Source organism: Dermacentor silvarum, chromosome 7, assembly GCF_013339745.2.
Source record: "Dermacentor silvarum isolate Dsil-2018 chromosome 7, BIME_Dsil_1.4, whole genome shotgun sequence".
Classification (NCBI taxonomy): domain Eukaryota; kingdom Metazoa; phylum Arthropoda; class Arachnida; order Ixodida; family Ixodidae; genus Dermacentor; species Dermacentor silvarum.
The window spans coordinates 172,565,661-172,588,111 of NC_051160.1; the positions used below are offsets into that span (position 1 = coordinate 172,565,661).

A 22,451-nucleotide genomic window follows, 5' to 3' on the forward strand; every position below is an offset into this window, starting at 1 on the left:
ATGCCTCCTGTACGCCTTGATTACGCAATGCCTCTATGACTGCTGGTATCTCTACTGAATTATGCTCTCATCCTGACCTTATTACGAATGTTTTATGCATGCGTGGTGTAGCGACCATCTAGTTCTTTCATTTAACGTTATGTGAGCTGCAAAAAAAAAAAAACATTTATGACTATGACAAAGCAAACTTTAATGGTATAAACATTAAACTAACTTCTGGGACCTCTTTTTAAGTAACTTTGATGATCGCATGGTAGACAATAACTGGATCATATTCAGAAATAAAATACATGAACCCACTGATAAGTTTATTCTGTTGCGTACAATATCATCGACGTCTAAGGCACCTTGGTTTAATTCCCACCTAAAAAGCATTTGCAATCAGAAAAAGTGCTTGTACTGCCTCACACAATGAAGCACTTTGATATCTAAGTGGAATGCTTACAAGAATGCAAACAAAGCTTACATAGCAGCTGAAAAAACTTGTTAAAAGTCTATCTCAAAAACACAATTTCCCTACAATACTTACGAAAAGTCAAAAAAAGTTTTAACGCATTATTAACTCTTCCAAAGATAATACAATAACCTTTACTGATTGTAGTGGATCAACAATACCTGACACTGAATGTCCCCAAATCCTGAACTATGTATTCTGCAGCGATTTCGTTCTATGCCCTGGTCGTGTGTTTCCTACCCTAGACAGTTGCAATTTCCTGCTATGGATTTTATTACCATTGAGCCACTCGGGGTAGAAAATGCGATTAAAAATCACAAGGTGTCGTCAAGCCCTGGTGCAGACCTGGTTAACGCAAAGTTTTTTAAAAACACTGCTGGTTTACTCATCTTTAATACTTTCAAAAATATTCCAGCAATCTTTGGACAACCATCAGCTCCCTGCAGAGTGGAAAACTGGGAAGGTGGTTCCACTTCACAAGTCCAACAACAAAAGCTCACCTCACAACTACAGCCCCATTTTCCTCACCAACGTTCCCTGCAATGTGCTCGAACATATCTTGTTTTCACATTTAGCTAAGCACTTAGATGATAATTCATTCTTCACATGTGCACCAGCATGGTTTCCACAAAAGTTTGTCCTGTGAAACTCAACTGCTTTCTTTCCCTCACAGTTTTTATTTTATTCTTGACAAAGGTTCATGCGCAGACTGTGTTTTATTCGACTTTGCAAAGGCTTTCGACAAGGTATGTCACAAACTACTAATTTTTAAGCTTAGTAAACTGAATCTTGATCCTAATCTGTTTGCATGGCTAGAGCACTGTCTTCTTAATCGATCACCAGTTCGTTGCATCTAATAACCACTTCTCTCCATTTATCCCTGTTGAATCTGGTGTTCCTCAAGGGTCAGTTTTAGGCCTCTCTCCTCATTCTAATTTACGTTAACGACTTACCCAGTGAAATTACTTCTAACATTCATCTCTTTGGCGACGTTTGCGTTAGCCTTCATGAAATTTCAGACACTGCTGATACTAACATCCTGCAAAATGACATCAACGATGTCTGTGAATCGTGCAACTCGTAGTTAATGCAACTAAACCGATCTAAGTGCAGAATCATGCATATAACCCACCATTAACTTCCTCCTCCAACCTGATGCCTTAACAATACTACCTTGGAAGCCATTACATCTTACAGATGTAGTGTAGAGTGTAGAGATGTTCATATAACCTCTACACTTTCCTGGTCTTTACACATCAACGGCGTTATCAATAGAACTAATCGCATGCTAGGTTATATCCATCGAAAGTTCTCTTCCACCCCGTCATCATTAAAGTTAATATTATACAAGACATTAATATTAAGTAAAATGGAATACACTTCATCAACTTGCAACCCTTGTGCTGAAAGACGAACCCAGTCTTTTGAATGAGTTCAAAATAATGCCTTGCGCTTCATCTTCAAATTATAACCGTACGGCAAGCGTTACTTCTATGAAAATCATCCTGCAACTTCCACCGCTTTCTGCTCATCACAGATGCTTTCGCTTAGCTGTGTTTCATAACATATATTTCCACAATTCATATCTGCACAATAATCTTATTTCATCCCCAACCTACCTCTCTCCTCGCATTGATCATCACCACAAAGTTGGAATTTTTCAGTGTCGCACTAGAGCTTGTCGTGAGTCTTTTGTTCCCAGGACCTGTCGAGAATGAAACCACCTTCCTGGCACGCTGGTTGCCATTGAAGACCACGCACAATTTCGCACAGCCATAATCGACAGCATCACTTCAGGCTTCACATGACTATAATTACGCCACTTGCTGCATTTATTTATTCTTTATTATTTTGTAACCTTTTTTTCCCCACTCCCCTCTGTAATACCTTTGTGGTCTTGAAGATACCATAATAAACGAAATAAATGAAACAGTCAGAGCGTAGTATTTACTTCATTTTGCAGCGCACACAAGCGTGGAATCGGTGAAATATCGTGCACACAGACCATAGATAGCGAAATTGTGGCACATGGATCTTTCCCGGACTGCCGTCACCACCGAGAGGGACGTCAAAACATGATAGCCATGACGTGTTAGCTGCTCCCATAGCTTCTAGCGCTTCCACTTCATCATCATGGATGACGACGTGGATGATGGCCCTTCCGTATCCAACGCGGCTAGTGCGTTGACCATCACGAGGGCGATCAGAGAAGTGGATCCTGATGGAGAAAATGACTCGCGGCCTTGCCGAGTTTGAGGATGCCATCGTAGCTGCACGGCCACCACGACGGCAAGTGAAAATCACGGATTTTTTGCTGCCTGCTAGCAAATAAAACTTGTCTGCGTGTGTGTCTGAGTGAGATTTAACAAGTTCTTTTGGCCGGTAAGCCTAAAGCCCCTCATCTGCCAGTGTCGATTAATTTGTACATCCACGTTTTCCGCCATATTAATGAGGTTTTACTGCACACAGCCAGACTGCGCTCTCTTCAGATGCTGGCGTGCAAACGAAGTGGCCAGTCCAGCCATGGCTGATAAACGGGAACAAAGCCACATTCACTGCACCGGTTCGATGATTGTGTCCTTCAGGAAATCACACTATAACCAGTATACTGCTTCGTGCACCAGCACATTAAGCGGTCTGCCTATACAGTGATGGGAGGAATACCGGTGGTCAGGAAAACCCCTGTTATAACCAGTCCCATGCTATAAGCAGTTACATTATGAGTCGTCTGTACTGTATGCTGTAAATACATTTTCAATTTAGTTTTGCCTACTCTTATCCCCATCATAATACTTAATTTGCAAAATGAAGCTTCAGCTTTCCTTTTTTTATGCCCACAGCAGCATACAGAGCATGCCAGCTGGAGTTGCAATGAGTACGTAGTGTGGGTGACGGTACCACGCCCCGATACTGAAATCCTTGATGTAAGGTGTCTTGCCTTACACACAAAATGGTGCATAGAACTCTTACAAGTTATTACAATAAACCTGAATATAATGAACTTCAATATAACAAAGTATTTACCTTTCCATAACTCTCTATCCGTAGAACACTAAGTATGTAGAACTTCAACATAATGAAGTCTGTTTATATTTCAATGTAATGAAATTTTACTGGCGCCATGAAGTAATACCGAGACAATAAATGGAAAATTCAATGGACACAGATGGTCAAATGGTTGAATTACAAGCATCTGCCTGCAAACACACCACTCAAATCACACGCTCCATGACCAAGAGCAGCTATTGAAGCAGAGCAGTGTCATGTTTCGTATAAAGTTTAAATGCAATAAGATCGTATTGTCACGTAGTAGTGACGCTGAAGTAAACAGTCGTAAAACTGTGTATGACGAAACTGATTCTTTATTGGGCGAACCTGTGCCCACAAAAGCAAGCTACACTCAAAGCACAATGAAAGCGGCAAACACAGTCGGCGGTCGGCGAAAATCTGATCAGCAGCGAAACGCGTCGGCTTTTATACCTGAGTCATCGAAGGTTCCAGAATAATCCCTGGTACAAGCGTGTCTTCCAGAAAGTTCTAGACAATTCGCGTCGCTCATACAATCAGATAACATAAGCGTCGGTGAAAATAGGCAACGGAAAGAAGCATCGATAACGTTCTAGAAACTTCCGATACAGGCACGTCCTGCGCCGAGCGATAACGTTTAACATTTGTTAGCCGGTCGAAAGCTGCCATCGGCGAAAGATAAACATGTATACGTGTCAATACCCTCCCCTTAAAAAGCATCGTCCCGATGCTACAAACAAACGCGAAAGCGAAAACAAAACGACGCATAATAAAGAAAGAAAATAACAAAGTAACAAAGTACCTATAAGCTCGTCAGCGGGCGTAGAAAGGCTTAAGACGCACCACGTGGATGACTTCAGGACGTGCGCGGCGTCGCTGGGATTGCGAAATGCCGTCTGGCACGACCTCATAGTCCAGTGCGCCAATACGTCGGATGATCTTATAGGGTCCGAAATAGCGGCGTAAGAGTTTCTCGCTAAGTCCTCGTCGGCGTATCGGAGTCCAGACCCAAACACGGTTGCCGGGCTGGTACTCAACGTAGCGTCATCGAAGATTGTAGTGTCGGCTGTCAGTCCTCTACTGGTTCTTCATGCGCAAGCGGGCGAGCTGTCGACCTTCTTCGGCACGCTGCAAATAGGTGGCAACATTGAGATTTTCTTCGTCGGTGACGTCCGGTAGCATGGCGTCAAGCGTCATTGCCGGGTTCCTTCCGTATACCAGGTTGAACGGTGCCATGTGCGTCGTTTCTTGCACGGCCGTGTTGTATGCGAAGGTCACGTACGGAAGGATGGCATCCCACGTCTTGTGTTCGACGTCGACGTACATTGCCAGCATGTCGGCGATGGTCTTATTTAGGTGCTCGGTGAGGCCATTCGTCTGCAGGTGGTAGGCGGTGGTCCGGCGATGGCTTGTCTGGCTGTACCTCAGGATGGCTTGAGTTAGTTCTGCCGTAAAGGCCGTGCCTCTGTTGGTGATGAGGACTTCTGGGGCACCGTGACGCAGGAGGATGTTCTCAAAGAAGAATCGGGCTACCTCGGCAGCACTGCCTTTGGGCAAGGCTTTTGTTTCGGCGTAGCGGGTGAGGTAGTCCGTAGCGACGACGATACATTTATTCCCGGACGTCGACGTCGGAAAAGGCCCCAGTAAGTCCATCCCGATCTGCTGGAACGGTCAGCGAGGTGGCTCGATTGGCTGTAGAAGTCCGGCTGGCCTTGTCGGCGGTGTTTTGCGTCGCTGACAGTCTCGGCATGTCCTTACGTAATGGGCGACGTCGGCAGAGAGGCGAGGCCAGTAGTATTTTTCTTGTATCCTCGCGAGCGTGCGGGAAAAACCGAGGTCTCCAGCCGTTGGGTCGTCATGGAGAGCTTGCAGAATCTCTGGACGCAATGCTGAGGGTACCACGAGGAGGTAGTTGGCTCGGAGTGGGGAGAAGTTCTTCTTTAGGAGAGTGTCTTTTGCAAGAAAAACGACACCAATCCTCGCCTGAACACCTTTGGCACAATGATGGTCTTGCCTTCCAGGTAGTCTACAAGGCTCCTTAGTTCCGTGTCGGCTCGCTGTTGTTCGGCGAATTCGTCGGCACTGATCGGTCCCAAGAAAGTGTCGTCATCCTGGTCGCCCTGTGGCGGCGGTTCAACGGGGGCGCGAGACAAGCAGTCAGCGTCAGAGTGCTTTCGCCCGGACTTGTAAACGACGGTGATGTCGAATGCTTGAAGTCTCAGACTCCATCGTGCGAGGTGACCTGAAGGATCCTTCAAGTTAGCTAGCCAACACAAGGCGTGGTGGTCGCTCACAACTTTAAAGGGCCTGCCATAGAGGTAGGGGCGAAACTTTTATGTAGCCCAGATGATGGCGAGGCACTCCTTTTCTGTTGTGGAATAATTTGCTTCCGCCTTCGATAGCGACCGGCTAGCGTAACTTACAACCCTTTCTAGTCCGTCAGTCCTCTGCACAAGCACGGCGCCGAGTCCTACGCTGCTTGCGTCGGTGTGGACTTCGGTATCGGCGTTTTCGTCGAAATGCGCATGTATTGGCGGCGATTGCAGGCGTCGCTTCAGTTCTTCAAATGCTTCGACTTACGGCGTCTCCCACTTGAACTCGACGTCGGCCTTCGTGAGATACGTCAGTGGCTCAGCAATCCGTGAAAAATCCTTGACGAAGCGCCTGTAATAGGCGCACAGTCCAAGAAATCTACACACTGCCTTCTTGTCAGCGGGCGGAGGAAAGTTGGAGATGGCCGCAGTTTTCTGAGGGTCGAGGCGCAGTCCAGACTTGTTGATGACGTGGCCCAAAAACAAGAGCTCCTCATATGCGAAGCGGCACTTTTCTGGCTTTAACGTGAGTCCGGAGGTTTTGATTGCTTGAAGAACTGTTTCAAGGCGCCGCAGGTGTTCTTCGAAGCTTGAGGCAAACACAACGACTTTGTCCAAATAGACGAGGCAAGTCTGCCACTTCAAGCCTGCCAGTACTGTATCCATGACGCGTTGGAAAGTCGCAGGTGCCGAGCAAAGACCAAACGGCATGACCTTGAACTCGAACAGTCCGTCTGGTGTTACAAAGGCAGTCTTCTCCTGGTCCCTATCGTCGACTTCGATTTGCCAGTAGCCGGTTTTGAGGTCCATCGTCGAAAAATACTTTGCGTTGTAGAGTCGATCCAAGGCGTCGTCAATCCGTGGGAGGGGGTATACGTCCTTCTTCGTGATCTTGTTGAGGCGACGATAATCGACGCAGAAATGTAGGGTTCCATCCTTCTTCTTCACTAACACCACGGGAGACGCCCACGGACTCTTGGACGGTACGGGCTCTGACGGATTGGGCGGACATATTCGTCGGTTACACTGCGGTGCTTGGCGACAGGGGTTTGTCGAACTTTCGACGACAAGGGGCGTTATTAGGTGGCCTCCCGCTGTCCGGATCTCCCCCGAAAGGAGCATTACAGGAGTGGTAAAAAAGAACATAAGAACTGTTCTAAGCAGAGTTTTCACCAAGGATTAAAATTTAAGTATGTGCAGTTGAAGTAGGCGGCGGGGAAGGGGCATGATGAGAAAGGGGCAGCAAATGAAATGTTTCGCAATCACTGTTTTAGGTGATGGTTTACATACCTGAAAGGTAAGGGAGGTATCGGTGAAGAAAGCTGGCTTGTTGGCACCCACAATCACCAGGTCAAAGAGGTCACGCCACTGAGGGCCTAAAGCATGGGATGCAATGGCAAACGCAAGCAGTGGCTCTGAGCCAGTCATAAGAAAAGTGCGGGTGCCAGCCGTTCGCAGGCTCTGGATCCAAGCTTTTACTGATGGAGGGCAGGGCCGAACAAGCACATCGGGAGTCTGAAGCAAGGTTGTGGCTCGGGGCCCACCCGGACGGTAGAAGTGGATGATTCCCTCCAAGAGGTCATGCCAGAGAGGCTCCAGCGAGGCCTGCGGGAGAGACCATTATTTACACAGTACCAGCATATATCACTTTATACTACAAGTCCTTCCTAAGTTCGTGTATTCTTTTTATTTATTTACACTTTACCTATATCGCCCCAAGACATTGTGTAGCTAGCAAGGGGGCGGGGAGATGGATCACAACATAGGACAAATAGCAATAGATTGTTGTTCATGGTATGTAATAAAATAAGAACAAAATCACGCAAATTACGCGAAACTATACCGAATATACAAAAATTACCACAAACATACATGCTAAACAATAGATACTTTGGGAAAATAATTCCATTTATGTCAACATTACTGATGTCAACATTATCATAGGGAACAGAAGAAGATTTCATTATTAGTTTTTCTAACTATATCGTCTGGGAGCCGGTTCAATTCTTGTATTGTTCTTATGAAGAACAAACTACCAAAAGTGTGCGTTTTGAATGGGCATTGTAATATTTTTGGGAAATGTCTCGACGAAGTGAGACGTACGTCAGTTCTGAGAGGTATCCATGGGGATTAATGGCATTCTTATAATAAATAATGTAAAGAAATTTAGGCCGACGTTTCTGCCTTCTCATTGTTAATGGCTCCCCCCCATCCCAATGTCCTTCTTATTTCAGAAATCCTCAAAAATGTATTATATATACAAATCTAGCTACGTGATCTTGCGCTGTTTCCAGTCTATCGATAAGGTACTGCTAATGAGGGTCCCAAATTATACAAGCATAATATAGAATGGAGCTTACATACAAAAATTTATGTTTGTTTTACGGTTTGGGCAGCCTGCTTAAAATTCCTCCGTATATAATATGACACTTTACTTGTGCTTGTCACTGTAACTTCGATGTGCTTATTCCACTTAAAGCTGTCAGAAATGTAGACACCAAGATACTCATGTAGTCGGATTTGGTGATCATTATTGAATTGTTAATGGTGTAATTTGTCTCTAACTTATTGACATGGTGAATGTTGAGCAGCAGCATTTCCGGACGTTAAGGCTTATTTTCCATTTTTGACACCATAGCGATTTCGAGTGCAAGTGGCTCTGCAAAGTGTCGGTATCTCTCCATGATTTGATTACCTTAAACACTACGCAGTCATCTGCAAATAATTTAATGGGTGAACTAATATCTTCAATGATGCTAATACTATAAATTAGGAAAATAGTGGTCATAATACGCTCCCTTGTGGTACAAGAGACGTCACAATCACCGCAGATAATTTTGAGCCGTTCAGAACTACACTTTGTGACTGTTTAAATAAATTTTTATACAATTAATAACTTTAAGGCTTATGTTTACCGGAAGCACTGCCAATTCTAATAGGTTGTGTGGTATGGTGTCGAAAGCCTTACGGAAATCAAGAAATACTGCATCTACTTGGAAAATACTGTCTAAAGAATGTCAAATGCAATGCTGAAATTCGACTAGCGTGTCCATTTCATGATTGGACACGCTACATACCCAATACATGAGTGTCCATTTCTAAAACCATGCTGAGATGGTGTGAAGTAGTCGGTTGAATCAAGGTATTTGACCATTTCACTGTAAATAATATGCTCGAATAACTTACAGCAAATTGCTATTAACGAGATGGGCCTGTAATTTTAACGAGTTTTTGGCACTTGATTTATGTACCAGTATGATGTGTGCAACTTTCCAGTCATGTGGAGCAATTCCAGTATTAAGTGTGATTTCATATATAATGCTACAGTTTTCAAGAACAACCGGCGATAATCCATCAGGGCCAACTGCCTTGGATGTCTATCTGTTGTAGCAAGTAGTCAACATCATGAGCGTCAATCAGAGAATCACAAACATTGCTAGGAACTGGCGCAATATGTGCCAGTCATAGCAATATGGGGTACCACAATGATGAATCCCTCCCATTCCCACTTCACTGCATTGCAACTTCACTATACAATTTCTCTGGGCTACTTATACGCTCTTGTTGTCTGCCCATTGGAATGCACACAAAGGCAGAGCTGAAAGGTTCTAATGGCCATTTTACCATACAAAAGATAGACATACAGCTTCGTTGCGCATCCTCGAGGGAATGAACAGTGCACGAGATGTAATGGTGTCCCATCTTCTGCACTGTTCATTCCGAGTTCGATATGGCTCGCACCAGCTTACTCCTGCATCTCAAACATCGCTTCCGCTGCCCTGATTCAATGCACACCACCAATGGTAGATGATAAGTGAAAGATAATCTGCATGCATCAGCAAAGCTGAAATGGCAAGTTTCAACCATGGCCCAGTTGTGCCTGGGACCTGTAAGTAGCCAAGAAAAGGAAAAAAAACAAGTAACTCAGTGTCAGCTACGTCAAGGGAATTGTGTCAGCCATCATGCAATATGCACAAATCATCCTTTTTTATGTCTGTTTTAATGGAACCTTCCTCCCCCTATATTTTTTCTTAGCTTGTATTTTCCCAAGAGCCGTAGGACAATTCAGGCGTCCACTGGGAAGTGAGACAGTTCTGATGCCCACATACCTTCATTTCCACCCTCCTTCTGTCCTTAACTGCTACAACTGCTACTATTAACAGTCAGCTTTAGGTGAAAATTATTCAGTTGTATAGCACAATTCCGTAACACACATTGCTACAATGTGAAACCCTGTTGCAAATAGCAGCATAGGCCCAAATTACATCTGCTGGTGCCTTGTACAGGGCAGCAGAAACACAAGCCTTAATGAGCCACACCTCGGGTGGTGCGTAGGCTGCCTCGTTTATTCTACCTATGCTTTGCTTAGTGGAGAGTACTTTTGCGGTAAAAGGCAGCACATAATGCGCATCAACAATACCAGGGGCCAGATGCATGGAGAACTGCTCCAATAATGACACTAGCAAGAATCCTTTCATAGATGCCACCTGTAACCAGATTCATACAATGTCATATGAAAGCAACATTAACAGGTAGACTGTGGCAGCCCGTTTTGAAGTCGCCATTTTGTGCATGATGACCCACTTGTAGGTCACTTTTGATATTCCTCTAATGCAACTCGCCAGGGCTACCATAAGAAACACCCTCAAGGTGCAAAGAAGTGGCTCCACGACACGTCAAGTGAAAAAGCAACAAACTTGTTTCCACTTCTTTGATTTCTAGCAAAGACATCACTTGCACACTTCAGGAAAGCCCTGCACAGCCACACAGGGAGAACAAGAGCAAGGATCATGAAACACAAGTGCTGTTGCCATGCTCGGTTTGGTAGCGTGCACATAAGTATGTAAGGTGCTAACAGGGGTGAGACTGACGAAAGTCATTTTGGCGCAATTTCTAGAGCAGGTCAAGATGCGTTTTGGAGCAGTTTGGAGCAGACAAAACAACATCTTGGAGCAGCTTGGAGCAGACTAAATTTCATTTTGGAGCAATTTGGAGCAGATAAAATTTAAATTTGAAGCAGTTCGGAGCAGGCCAATCTGAATTTTGGTGGAATAATGGAATACGGCAACGCACTTCGAAACCCCAACGAAACACAGAATAAACCAACAGGAAGCTCGTAGTGGAAGCGCACTTCGTAGCTATAGAAATATGGAAGAGTGGGTCGAGCGGGGGCTCGGCGCATGCTTTCCTGTAAAGCCGGAAACATCGGTTTCACTACGATCAAACTATATATTAACTATATATTTCCGCGCCTATGCTCATGACGATAGCGGAAAATATTCTCAAATTATGCGGTCCAATCGACGCTGTAACATAATTTCCGTGTCACCGTATGTCACCGCAGACGAAGAGAGCCACAATCAACCCTGATCTGGTATAATGCAAAACTATTTTAATCTGTTTTTGTTGCAATAGCAATGATATGGACACTCCAGGCATATTTCTGGTGTCGCCGTCGCCATGATGTTCCATACAAAGTCCAGGGGCGATAACATCATCGCCGCGCGACTGTATGTGCGAGTCAAAGTGTGAGGATGAGCCGACGAGGATGAGCCGACGATGGCAGCTCAATCTTGCGCACGCGAGGGAGGAAAGTGGGGACGAAGCGCACCGTCTCCGATCGTGTGCAAGGCACTGGGGGGAGCGGTCGTTCTACTCCGGCGGCTGCTGCGTATGGCGTGGCCGCGCGGGCCCTATCTTGAAAGCGATCTGTGATAGGGACATAGTGCGAGTGCTGATAGCTTCGTGTGCGCTGTTTTTCGCCGCTTAGTTCGTGTTGAAGCAAGGCAGCACAAAGGTGAATTCGCTCACTGCTGCCTCGCTTGCTCACTCAAGTGTTTCCATAGCGAGTTTCTGCGGTAATCGAGTGAGATGTGTTCATGTTTGCTTGTGCGCGCGTGACACCATGCTTCTTAATTTAGTGAGTGCACACATGTTTACAAGTTTATACGGCAGATGAAACTACTATTCTTGCTGCTTATAGCTGTCTACTAATTTGCTATCGCAATCGATGCTTCGCCTTTCGGGCGATACTGCGACGTTTTATGCCAAATCTGCCATTAGCCCTTCGTGATAGGTCAAAATGGCGTACGCCTCGCCCATATGGACATAAAAACAGATTGGAATAGTTTTATGTTATACCGGCCTTGAGGACACAGATGCCCCCCCGCTTCAGTGCATGCCTCCGAAATATCTAGGTTGCTCGCAGTGCTCTCAGCCTACTTTTTGTTGTTTTGCACCTCAGCTAGGGAGCGCTGCGCTGCTCAGCCCACTAAACCGTATTTTAGTGCTCTAAACACAGCCGCCCTAGCCGTTCCGACAGCAGCGACAACAGCTTGCAGTGGCCGCGCGCGCGCCTGCCACTAGCCTGGAGTGCTGAATAGTCCAGTTTTATAAGCGCGCAAATTACGAGAAACTCTGCAGGAGGTGCCGTCACGCGGTGTGCGTAATGTGAATGGCTGTACTCTTTTTCAGGGAACGAATCCGCTCGCTGTTAGCGACCACTGCCGAAGCCGTTCTGGCGCAGCGTGGTGCAATTTTGGTCAATTTTCTGTGTTTGGTGCAGTTTGGCGCAGGAATTTGCATCTGTATCAAAAATGCGCAATTGCTAAGCGCAAAAATGCTAAGCTATCTCTAAGGCAGAGTTGCGGTATTAGGGATGGCTAATTCGAAGCGTCAACTACTGGGACAGAAGCAAAGGCACGAGAAGAGACAAGACAATGCTTTTTGTGCCAGTAGTTCGTACTCTGAATCAGCCATGCTTCCATACCAACTCACCCATTTTTCGCTTTTGATCAACAGGGATGGTCTTTAAGATTGTCTGTGTACCCGCACTGGTGTAGGCTATCTTTCAGGGTGCCTATTTATAGCATTGCATTTGGCAAGGGCCGCAACCGATTTGGCAGCAGCAGGGCGAATCCTTTAGCTGTGTGGCTGATCTGATCTTAAATGAATGTAACTTATGGTCACATTGTGATTAAAAGGACTTTAATTATGACTACAGGACAACTATTGCAACTGGGTTCCACTAGAGCCTTTTTCTGTATGTGGCTAGATCAATATGATGGTTTTTGCACCTGAGAATCACAAAGTCTGATTTCCGAGAGAGGCTTTCCTTAGCTGTACGACTATACAAAGCAATAAATATCCATACATCACTCAACAGTCAACCGGGGAGACTTGAAAAATAGGCATCTACTTGGCAGAGCAAGGCAGAGCATCTACTTGCGAACTTCGCACCTAAACTGTTGTGTTGGTACATTATATGATCTCACACATTTGAAAGCTTTTTGCACCTTTGGGTAAGGTTATGCCCGAAAAGTTATCAGAACTGACTAGGTTGTAGCTTTGGCACCTTTAGAATACAATATTTATTGGTAATCTACTAGCAAGTCCCAAACAGGTGCTGCTGAAATATCATGATGTCACAAGAAGCTAGCCCATCTCTTGCCCTTGCATCGTTTTTCTTACCGAGGTTCCACTCGGAATGAGACTGGCCAATCTGGCTTTGTGCGCATATTTAGTGTTCTTTTAAAGGGCCCCTCACTAGGCCACATAGCACATATTAGTGAAGCTGCAAGAAATGCAAAGATAAAAAAACGTAAAGTTGTGCCTTATGTTCACAAGACTTCCCACAACTTAAAGAAGGTTGTGAAACAGTTTAGATATGAGGTGGCGTTTTCGGCTCCTGGCAAGCTTGCTACAAATAGGTTATAAGGGTGCGAAATAAAGCATACCAATTCCTGCATAGATTGCAGTGTTGGGGTAGTATATCAGATTTACAGAAAGTAAATCTGATAGTATATATATCTTTACAGAAAGTAGCCTGCTGTAAATACTTAGGTCTAACAATAACCAGTAACTTATCGTGGAACTTACACATAAATAACACCTGCTCTGCCGCTTTCCGGAAACTATCTATGCCTTCTACGTCACAAACTAAAAACTGCTCGGCCTAGTGTTAAACTACTTTGTTACTTTTCCTTAATTAGGCCAAAAATTGAGTACACTTCTATAGTTTGGGACCCTTACACAAAAATTAACATTAGGAACCTCGAAAGAATTCAAAGAAAGCAGTCTGATTTATTTACAATAAATTTAGGACTACTGACTCCCCCACTGCCTTACTAACCGCAAACGGCATTGAACTACAGTTAAACCTGCTTATAACGAACCTCCATATAACGAATTCCTGGATATAATGAGGTTTTTCTATTCCCCGTCGTTACTCCATAGAAGCACATGTATTTGAGACCTCTACGTAACGAAGTGGCAGCAGGAGACCCCCTCGAAATAACGAATTTTTCCCGCCGACAACCTAGAGATTTCCCCCCAAGTTTTGTCATTTTTGCGCGAGCAGCAACCGGAAGCACCTTCTCCGCCGCGACAGAATGCGAAGCGAGCGCACGTGTGCGTGCGTGCGAGCGTGTGCGAGGCGGGCCTGCAGCCCTCGACCCGGCGATCTTGCCTCCGCGGGCGTGACCTTTCCCCCTCCCTTCATTCAAACCTGATCCTGCCGCTTGCTGCAGCTGGCCTAGCCCGCCAAGCCGGCACTCTCCTTTTCCACTTGATGTTGCCGACGTGCTGGCAGACGTTGTGACACATTACACTCGATGAGCGCAGACACGCGCTGTCAAACGCTTGCGGCATGTGGAAGCGCCGCTGCAGAAGCGAGCCAAGTGACCTTTGTGCTGTTGTCTATTGCTTCAAGACAAACTGAGCGCCGAGAACACACAGCACTCGCAAAGCTATGAGCCGCCGACGCACCTACACTGCCTAGACTCTGCCCCAACGCAGATCGCTTTCAAGATACGGCCCGCGCGACCGCGCTCTGCTGCGCAGTACACAGTTGATGCCAGAGTACAGTACAACGCCGCCCGCTATCCCTCCCCCCTTGCTCCCTCGCCGGTGCCTTGAACCACAATGGAAGAAGGCGCGCTTCCTCCCTGCTTTTTTTTCTTGCGAGCGCGAGATTTAGACGCGGTCTTCGGCTCCCTTTGCATGTTTTCACTCGTACATACAGCACACGGCACGCGGCGACTGCGTTATCGCCCTTGGACTTTATACGAAACATCTATGAGCCAAAAACAATTTTAGGGCCACAACGCGTCATAGACACCATCTTTAGACAGCAAATACGGACCTCGACGGCCATACTTTTGCTGGCGGAAACCGAAAATACGTCATAGTTGTCGCCCCCGGCACTTTGGGCGGCCAATGCCATCGTCAAGCCACCAAGCCAAGCGACATGAAAAGTCAAAATGGCCGCTCGGGGCCGGTGCGGGGTGGCAGTTCGCAACGTATGATGCGGGAACGGTCCCAAAGTTGCGACGCAACAGCGGGGTTAACAATGCATTGGGTTCTATGGAATCTGTGCCGGGACTGGCCGAAAACGATGTAACATCCGTTCCCGGGTGCTGCGGGAAAACACAGCACCCGGGAACGTAACAGCGGGGTTCTACTGTAACACTATACGACACTACGATGCCATCGTGACGCTTGCTCTTCATTTCCGATGCCTCGTGCTTGTGCGAAACGACACGCGTCCACGCATCCAGTATCTGGTGTGACACTTCAAGGATGAGTGCTTTGACGAAAACGGAAAATGGGTGCGCGTTACAATCGAGGGCGCTTTAGAATCGAGTAACTACGGTAAACATTATTTTTTTTAAGTTTTGTGCCGAACCAGCATATAACGAAATCCTCTTTATAACAAAGCTTTTCGGGAATTTGTCAATTTCATTAAATCCAGGTTTAACTGTATTACAAATTCGAAGAAAGAAAAGTAGACTAGAGTTTCTATCAAACTTAATTAATCATAGGCTACCCTTAGACACCGCAACATACGTATCTCCCTTGATAAGCAGACCCACTCGACACCACTACTCTCATTCGCTAACACCAGTTTTCACAACGACTGACACTTTTCGGTACTCTTTTTCTGCAAACAATAGCTGACTGGAATAAACTAACTGGAGCATTTCCCCAGCGCCCGTGACCTGTATATCATTTGTGTAATTAATGGTGTTATTTCGTGTTACAGTTGATTAAATTTTCTTAATCGTCTACCTTATGATGACGCACATTTTGTGGAAAGCTTGTTACAAACTTGTTTCATCCTGTACCTTTGTATAAATAATCTTGTGTATCCTGCTCACTCTGCTTGGACTTCTTGTCCGCAGTATTTTTAAATAAATAAATAAAAATAATAAATAAATACCCTATCATGTGGCAAAGTCTACGTAGCCCAAACAGGAAGGTGCGTGAATGTGCGCGTGCATCAGCACGAATTGTCAAGTAGGAATAAAGCGAATGGGCACATTCCTATCCATTGTTTGGCGTGCCCATGTAAGCCGATCTTGAAAGAAGTAAAAATTTTGTGCCATATAAGAAAGAAGCGACATGATTGTGTCAGCGACACCTCAGTTTATCTGCACAACAGTGAGATGAGGTTTATTCACGAGCGTGGTTAGGTTGCGTGTTGCATGAACAGAAAGTTATTTTTGGGTGATTTATTCTTGCCGCGCACACACAGTGGTGTATTTCTAGAATGCACTTATATGTGGTTTTCGTAGAATAAAAATTAGTTGCAGGTCTGCGCCTGTCCTTGTTTCATGTTCTCTCCGTGGTCATTTGTTCACGCAGTTAAAAAATGTTTGCACATAGAAAATTTTGGTTATACACTGGAAGTTGTTACGTGCCCTCTTGGGAGCGTTCTACTGCAAGAATTTTTCAAATTGGTTCGTTAATAGCAAAGATAGAAATATTTCAGTGCTGCAAACCCATGATTTCAGGAGGCGAGTGTCACTGCCAACAAGGACACCCTCTCCACTTGCCCCGTCTAGCCTCCGCAAGCAAAATTCCTTCCCTGCGTTTTTCCATACTGGAGCTGGAGGATCGTATGACGCATACGTCACGAGCCCTGCATTTTTTTTTTTCACAGTTTTCTGCTGCGCGGCGCACTTCTGCTGACGGTTGCACGCGCGAGCTGTTGCGTTTGTCTTGTTTCACGCAGAGCAGGATTTTGCGTGCTGTGCACGAGAACACCTGACTAGCGGTATAAGTCAGTGCTACGCGAACACTGAGGCAGACGCAAGCAAATCACAAAGAATGATCGTGTGCTGGAACACGGTAGAAAATTACATAGTTTCGGTGTCTGTGCTCGCGACTGCACAACATGGGAACAAGCAGATGAAACGGAAGTGCATCTCTCTTGTTACGGTACGAAGTAAAACAAAGACAGACATTTGGTTTGTAGGTTTTATTATTTCTCTAAGTTTTGATTCGTCTGTTGAAGCAACAGATCAAACAACTAACTGCTGTTACCATGAATAATTCTCAAAGTCACGTGTCACGGAGAGTGACATAACAGCACCTACATGTACGTAGGCACACTTGCGCATATACGTCAACTTTCCGGCCGGGAGCGCGGCGCCCGCAAAGAAAAGGGCAAACGGTGTTTGGTTTGAAATTTCCGCTCTTTCTGCAACGTGTAGCAATGTAATACTTAGCAGCCACGATCGTTAGCACGCATAGTGTGTACTGCGCTTGTCAGCTCAATATGGCCAGACCTGGTGACCCTTTAAAGGCATCTGAGAGGCACTGGGTTGCGCACTACAGACAGTTCTAGTCTAATGTATTGACCCACGGCTTGTTTGCGCAAGAATTACAGCTGCACTAACAGAAACATATATCTTAGGTTTGCTTGCATGATATGTGGTAATGGCTACATCTTTTAACAACCTGAATATTCTTAGACACGCGGTAGGATATTAAAACTAAAGAGAACATAATAAAGAGAACTACAAACCCTGTGTGAATAGCTCACAGTTAGCGGCTTGCAGGGAAATACTTTTCACCACCACCTGCAACAGCAACTGAGTGCCTTTATTTTGGTGACTACCCACTTCTCAGAGCGAGAAGCACTCACCGCTGGTTTGGCACACGCAACCATATCAGCATACAAGGCCTCAGTTGGCACGGTGAAGTAGTCGGCGAAATTGTACCACTCCTGGGATGGACGCAGGTCACTCCGGAACTTCAGCCCAGTGTACTCCTTTTGCAGTTCCTCCACCTGGAAAGAGAAATTAGCCAGCCATGTTGCATTCCCAATCTCCCAGTAAAAGTGGCTAAGCATGCAGCAACATAAGCCGCAGCTTTCAAAGGATACCTTGGCGAGGCTAAGGAAGCCTGCACTAATGCCGGCTTCACTAAGTCATCTTATTAGCCTAACAATTTTATTGACAGGTTTCAAAGAGAGGGTAGCTTTACTAAAGAGGAGATGGGACCATATAGCCCGTGTCAAAGGTTGAGAAAGGCACTGGATTTGTTTTTACAGCAGCTAAGCTCTAACATGCCCACTGCACTGCTATGACTTACGTTCTGTTTTAATGCTTCTCGCTTCGCCATCTTTTGATGGGGCAAAGTAATGCCAAAACAAACTGGGGCACACATCAGGCAACCCAGGCATTGGGGTAAGTTAATCACAAGAAAGGTCCAACGAAGGATTTTCATTTCGTCAGATTTCTGATTCGACTATGCATAAAAAAAAATAGAAGACAAGAACATAGTGCCAGTGGCAGAATCTTGACTAGCAAACCTGAATGAGAGACGCTACACTTTCCCGGGTGTGCATGCAACCTAACCTTGTTCAAACAACTTGGCATGACAGCGTTCGTCACATACAGCACTGCAACTCTCCATTCCAGGATATGCCATAGCCTTTCTACACATCTCATGCACCACCACCACCTTTTGATAATATTGTTACGGGGAGAAAAGACGCTTGACAATATATTTACAACATACAGACAACGGCAGAAGACAGGCATACAAGAAGAAGCCTGTGCACGTGGCGATCGTCGTCTTCGTCAGTCCTGTCATCATCGTTCGCTACTGCAGCGCCTCGTAGCAATATTAATATGCGCAGCAGGATTTCTGACAGGTGCTACTTTGAGATAAACCTGCCACCACTTTGCATGTAAATTAGTTAAAGAGCATCGTTAATAATGGCCTTGAGCATCGCCTGACCTAAACCGTGTACACAAGTAGAGCTTCCTTGGAAGAATGTTTAATCACATATAGCAGAGCAACCAATAAAAGAAGACAGAAATACAACCACAACTAAGGCACCATAACCATTTCATCTTTCCTCCAACTATAGCAGTCCATGAGCAAAAATGGAAGCAAGAAAAAAGGGAGGTGCAGCTCATGACATAAACGCGATGTGGCCCTTCAGCTCCAGTATGGGAGAAGGCAGGGAAGGAATATCACATCCGGACGCCAGTCGAGGCCGAAGGAGAGACAGTTTGGGCCGTATTCTGAAACGTTACACTTCGGCGATATTTCGCTTTCAGGAGCGTGCTGATTGGCTGGTTGAGCAAAACCGGAAAATAAGTCGCGCCACCTAGTAGTTCCGGTGTACATCATTTTTACGTCACGGTGCCAGTGCATGCTCCCAACATGTATAGAATAAACGAACACGCCTGTGTCGTACTGCGGCCGATACATTCGAAAACGACACACCCGAGCCACTCTGCACTTGCACGGTGCGCCCTCTCGTGTGTTTTGCGAAGCGTTCGATTGCGCATGTTGGTAGTGCATGCTGATGTTACGGGTAAGCAGCCGGTTGACTTATTGAACGCGACTATCGCCTAGGCAAAGTATCACCGAAGTGGAACGTATCAGAATACGGCCTTTTGTTGGCTGTGAAGGTCACCACCTGGCAGCATGACATTTCAGTTTCTCCCATGTCCTCTCGTAATGAACCAATTGTAAAAATGTTTGCAGTAGACTGCTCTCTAGATGGCATTGTGCAACTTGAAGCAAGACTAAACATTCACCAAAATCAGGAAAAAATAAAGAAAGACAAACGAAGTTTCAAGGCCCCTTGTTCACACTAACAAAAATGCACAGTCCTTGCTTATGTACTGGGTAGGTGACGCAATGAGCGTGTGTAGGTAACTGGTAAATTTACCTTCCGGTTAACCTCCCTGCCTTTCGCATCTCATTTATCTCTCTCTCTCTCTCTCTGGTAAATTGCCCTGTGTCCTGTTAATCGCATGTGGTGTTGTCTGGATGTAGAATGACACGAGCAGCAAGTGTGTAGATGGGGATATTTCCCTGGCGATGATATCTTCTGCGTCCCAGTTAATGATATGGTCTGTCTTCTGGTGATGCTCGGCCAGCACATTCAATGCCGTGTTTGCCTTTGCCAAGTAGTACTGGTGGTGCTTCTTTCTTCTCCTAAAATTTCCTAATTCACTGATGTATGTTGCATCACACTCTTTAGAAAGAATATTGTAAACAACACTTGGATAAAAGTCACACTTGATGGGGTCCTTCCCACGAACTAGGTGGCTGCAATGCTTTCTGGAAGAAACATGAGCCACCTGTCATCATCATCAGCCTATATTTAATACCGCTGCAGGACGAAGGCCTCTCCGTGTGATCTATATAATTACCCCCATCTTGCGCTAGCCGATTCCAACTTGCACCTGCAAATTTCCCAATTTCATCACCCCACCTAATTTTCTGCTGTCCTCGACTGCCCTTCCCGTCCCTTGGTACCCATTCTCTCTCTCTCTATATATATATATATATAGAAACTTTATTTGGCCGGAAAATATTTTAAGTATAGCGGTGGTCGGAGCCCCTCAGTCCAAGGCCCCACTGGCCTCTGGCGCCTGCCTGACCTGGCTAATTAAGGACTTTTGTCCTGCCAAGTCGGAACGGCCGAGCTGTGCCTCCCACTGCTCCATTGAGGTATTAATACCCTCATAGGCCCATTCTCTAACTTATTGGTCCACTGGTTATCTGCCTTACGTATTACATGGCCTGCCCAGCTATTTTTCTCTTAATGTCAACTAGAATATCAGCTTTCACCAATTGCTCTCTGATCCACACTGCTCTATTCCTTAATTAAAATTAAATTATGTGGTTTTAGATGCCAAAGCTACGATCTGATTATGAGGCACGCCGTAGTGGGGTCACCAGAATAATTTGAACCACCTGGGGTTCTTTAACATGCACCTAAATCTAAGCACATGGGTGTTTTCGCATTTTGCCCGCATCGAAATGTGGCCATTGTGGCAGGGGTTTGATCCCGCGACCTTGTGCTTAGCAGTCCAACACCATAGCCACTAAGCAACCACGGTGGGTTCGCCATCTTCCTGTCTCTTAACGCATTAATGCGCCTAACATTTTTCGTTCCCTTGCTCTTTGCACTTTCCTTATGTTGTTCTCAAGTTTCTCTGTTAACCACCAATTTTCTGCCCCATATGTTTGCACCGTTAGAATGTCCTATACCCCATAGTTATTAGCAATATTGGCAAGTGCCTTATATATAGATATAGAGTAGAAAAAGTTAGAAACGGTGACCAGTTAACAAAACTGTCATCTTCAGGCACATATCCCCATTTACAATGTACGTCAGCCAGAACCTTGGAATGTATAGAGGAGCCGAACTAGCTACGACCACCAAATGTCAAGGTTTTGTTTACTGACACTGTTAAACTAAATGCACAGAGAAAATGGTCTCGACGCATCTGTTCTGCGTTTAAAAAAGCTATGCAAAGTACTTGTATGATGGGTTCTGTTTCCACGACAAGTTCATGTTCTATTTTGTTTCATCTCTATCATACCTGTTTCGAAAAGCTGTATAAAATCTTTCTACGATCATTTGTTTATGCAATCTCACCGTAGTTTTGGGGTTTTTCTATATGAATTTTTCTTTTTTTACAGCGTCATGTGAAACACGTGCTTTCGATCAACCGCTACGAAGATGTGCCCATGTTCCCCTCAACCTGCAACGTGCAGCTTCTTGACGTGGTCATCGTCGCAGCTTTTGATGCAGAATAAATTCAATACAATTTATTGAAGCTAGTGCTGTTGCAATTTCGACAATCAAATGATGCCAAAGGGTAATCTATGAGACATTATGTAGCTTGCTGTGTTCATATGTGTGCAATAGCTTCAACTTTTAAATTGTTATTGTGGACAAATCTGTTTAGTGTTTTTACTGTTAATTTTCTTTCTTAAGAATCATTATCTTTATGGTACACTTAAATGATTGCTTTTATAGAGGTCACCCGTCACAATTGTGCTTGTGATTTCAGATGTGCGAATAGCAGCTGTGGTAAATGTGCTGCTGGTCCCTTCGTGTGTAGAACTTTCCTTAAAAAATGTGTTTAGCCTTGATTTCTCCGTTGGAAATCAACTTATTTTCACACCAAATAAACACCCAATTTTTGGAAGAGCACTTTAGCAGTCGAAATTGATTTAGTGCTTCCCTTTCAAAATTACTCTCTAAGCATTGGAGATAATCAGGTTTCAGTAGTCCCATTGAAAGCCTACTCATGCTCACAGCAAAGGTTATTTGCTGTGTAATAGAACCTTTGAAGCACTGTCAGAGTACTCTCAAATGAGCACTAAAATAATAAGTTTCTGGTTACTTCGGTGCCTTCAACCGCAGCAGAGTATCACATTGGTGAAAGCTTCAAGAAGCCCGAGGATAAGTGAGCACTAAACAACATTCTAAGAGCAAAAGAAGATCACATACGTAGATTCAAATTTTCTGTCACCACAAAGATCACTGCTATTTCCTTGTGCTTATTTCAATGTAAATATATATTAATAACGACTCGCCCTCCTGGCCCTGC

The 22,451-nt window shown here is 45.1% G+C and overlaps 1 protein-coding gene across 1 annotated transcript in view; it reads right to left on the reverse strand.

The window, feature by feature from the left end:
- LOC119458696 (5'-nucleotidase domain-containing protein 1) overlaps positions 1–22,451 on the reverse strand; it is a 45,599-nt gene that overhangs the window by 18,120 nt on the left and 5,028 nt on the right. The window contains exons 2-3 of the mRNA XM_037720556.2: positions 17,723–17,866; positions 7,084–7,398 (exon numbers count right to left, since the gene is read on the reverse strand). Coding sequence (XP_037576484.1) covers positions 7,084–7,398; positions 17,723–17,866 — 459 coding nt within the window. The remainder of the gene's footprint in view (positions 1–7,083; positions 7,399–17,722; positions 17,867–22,451) is intronic.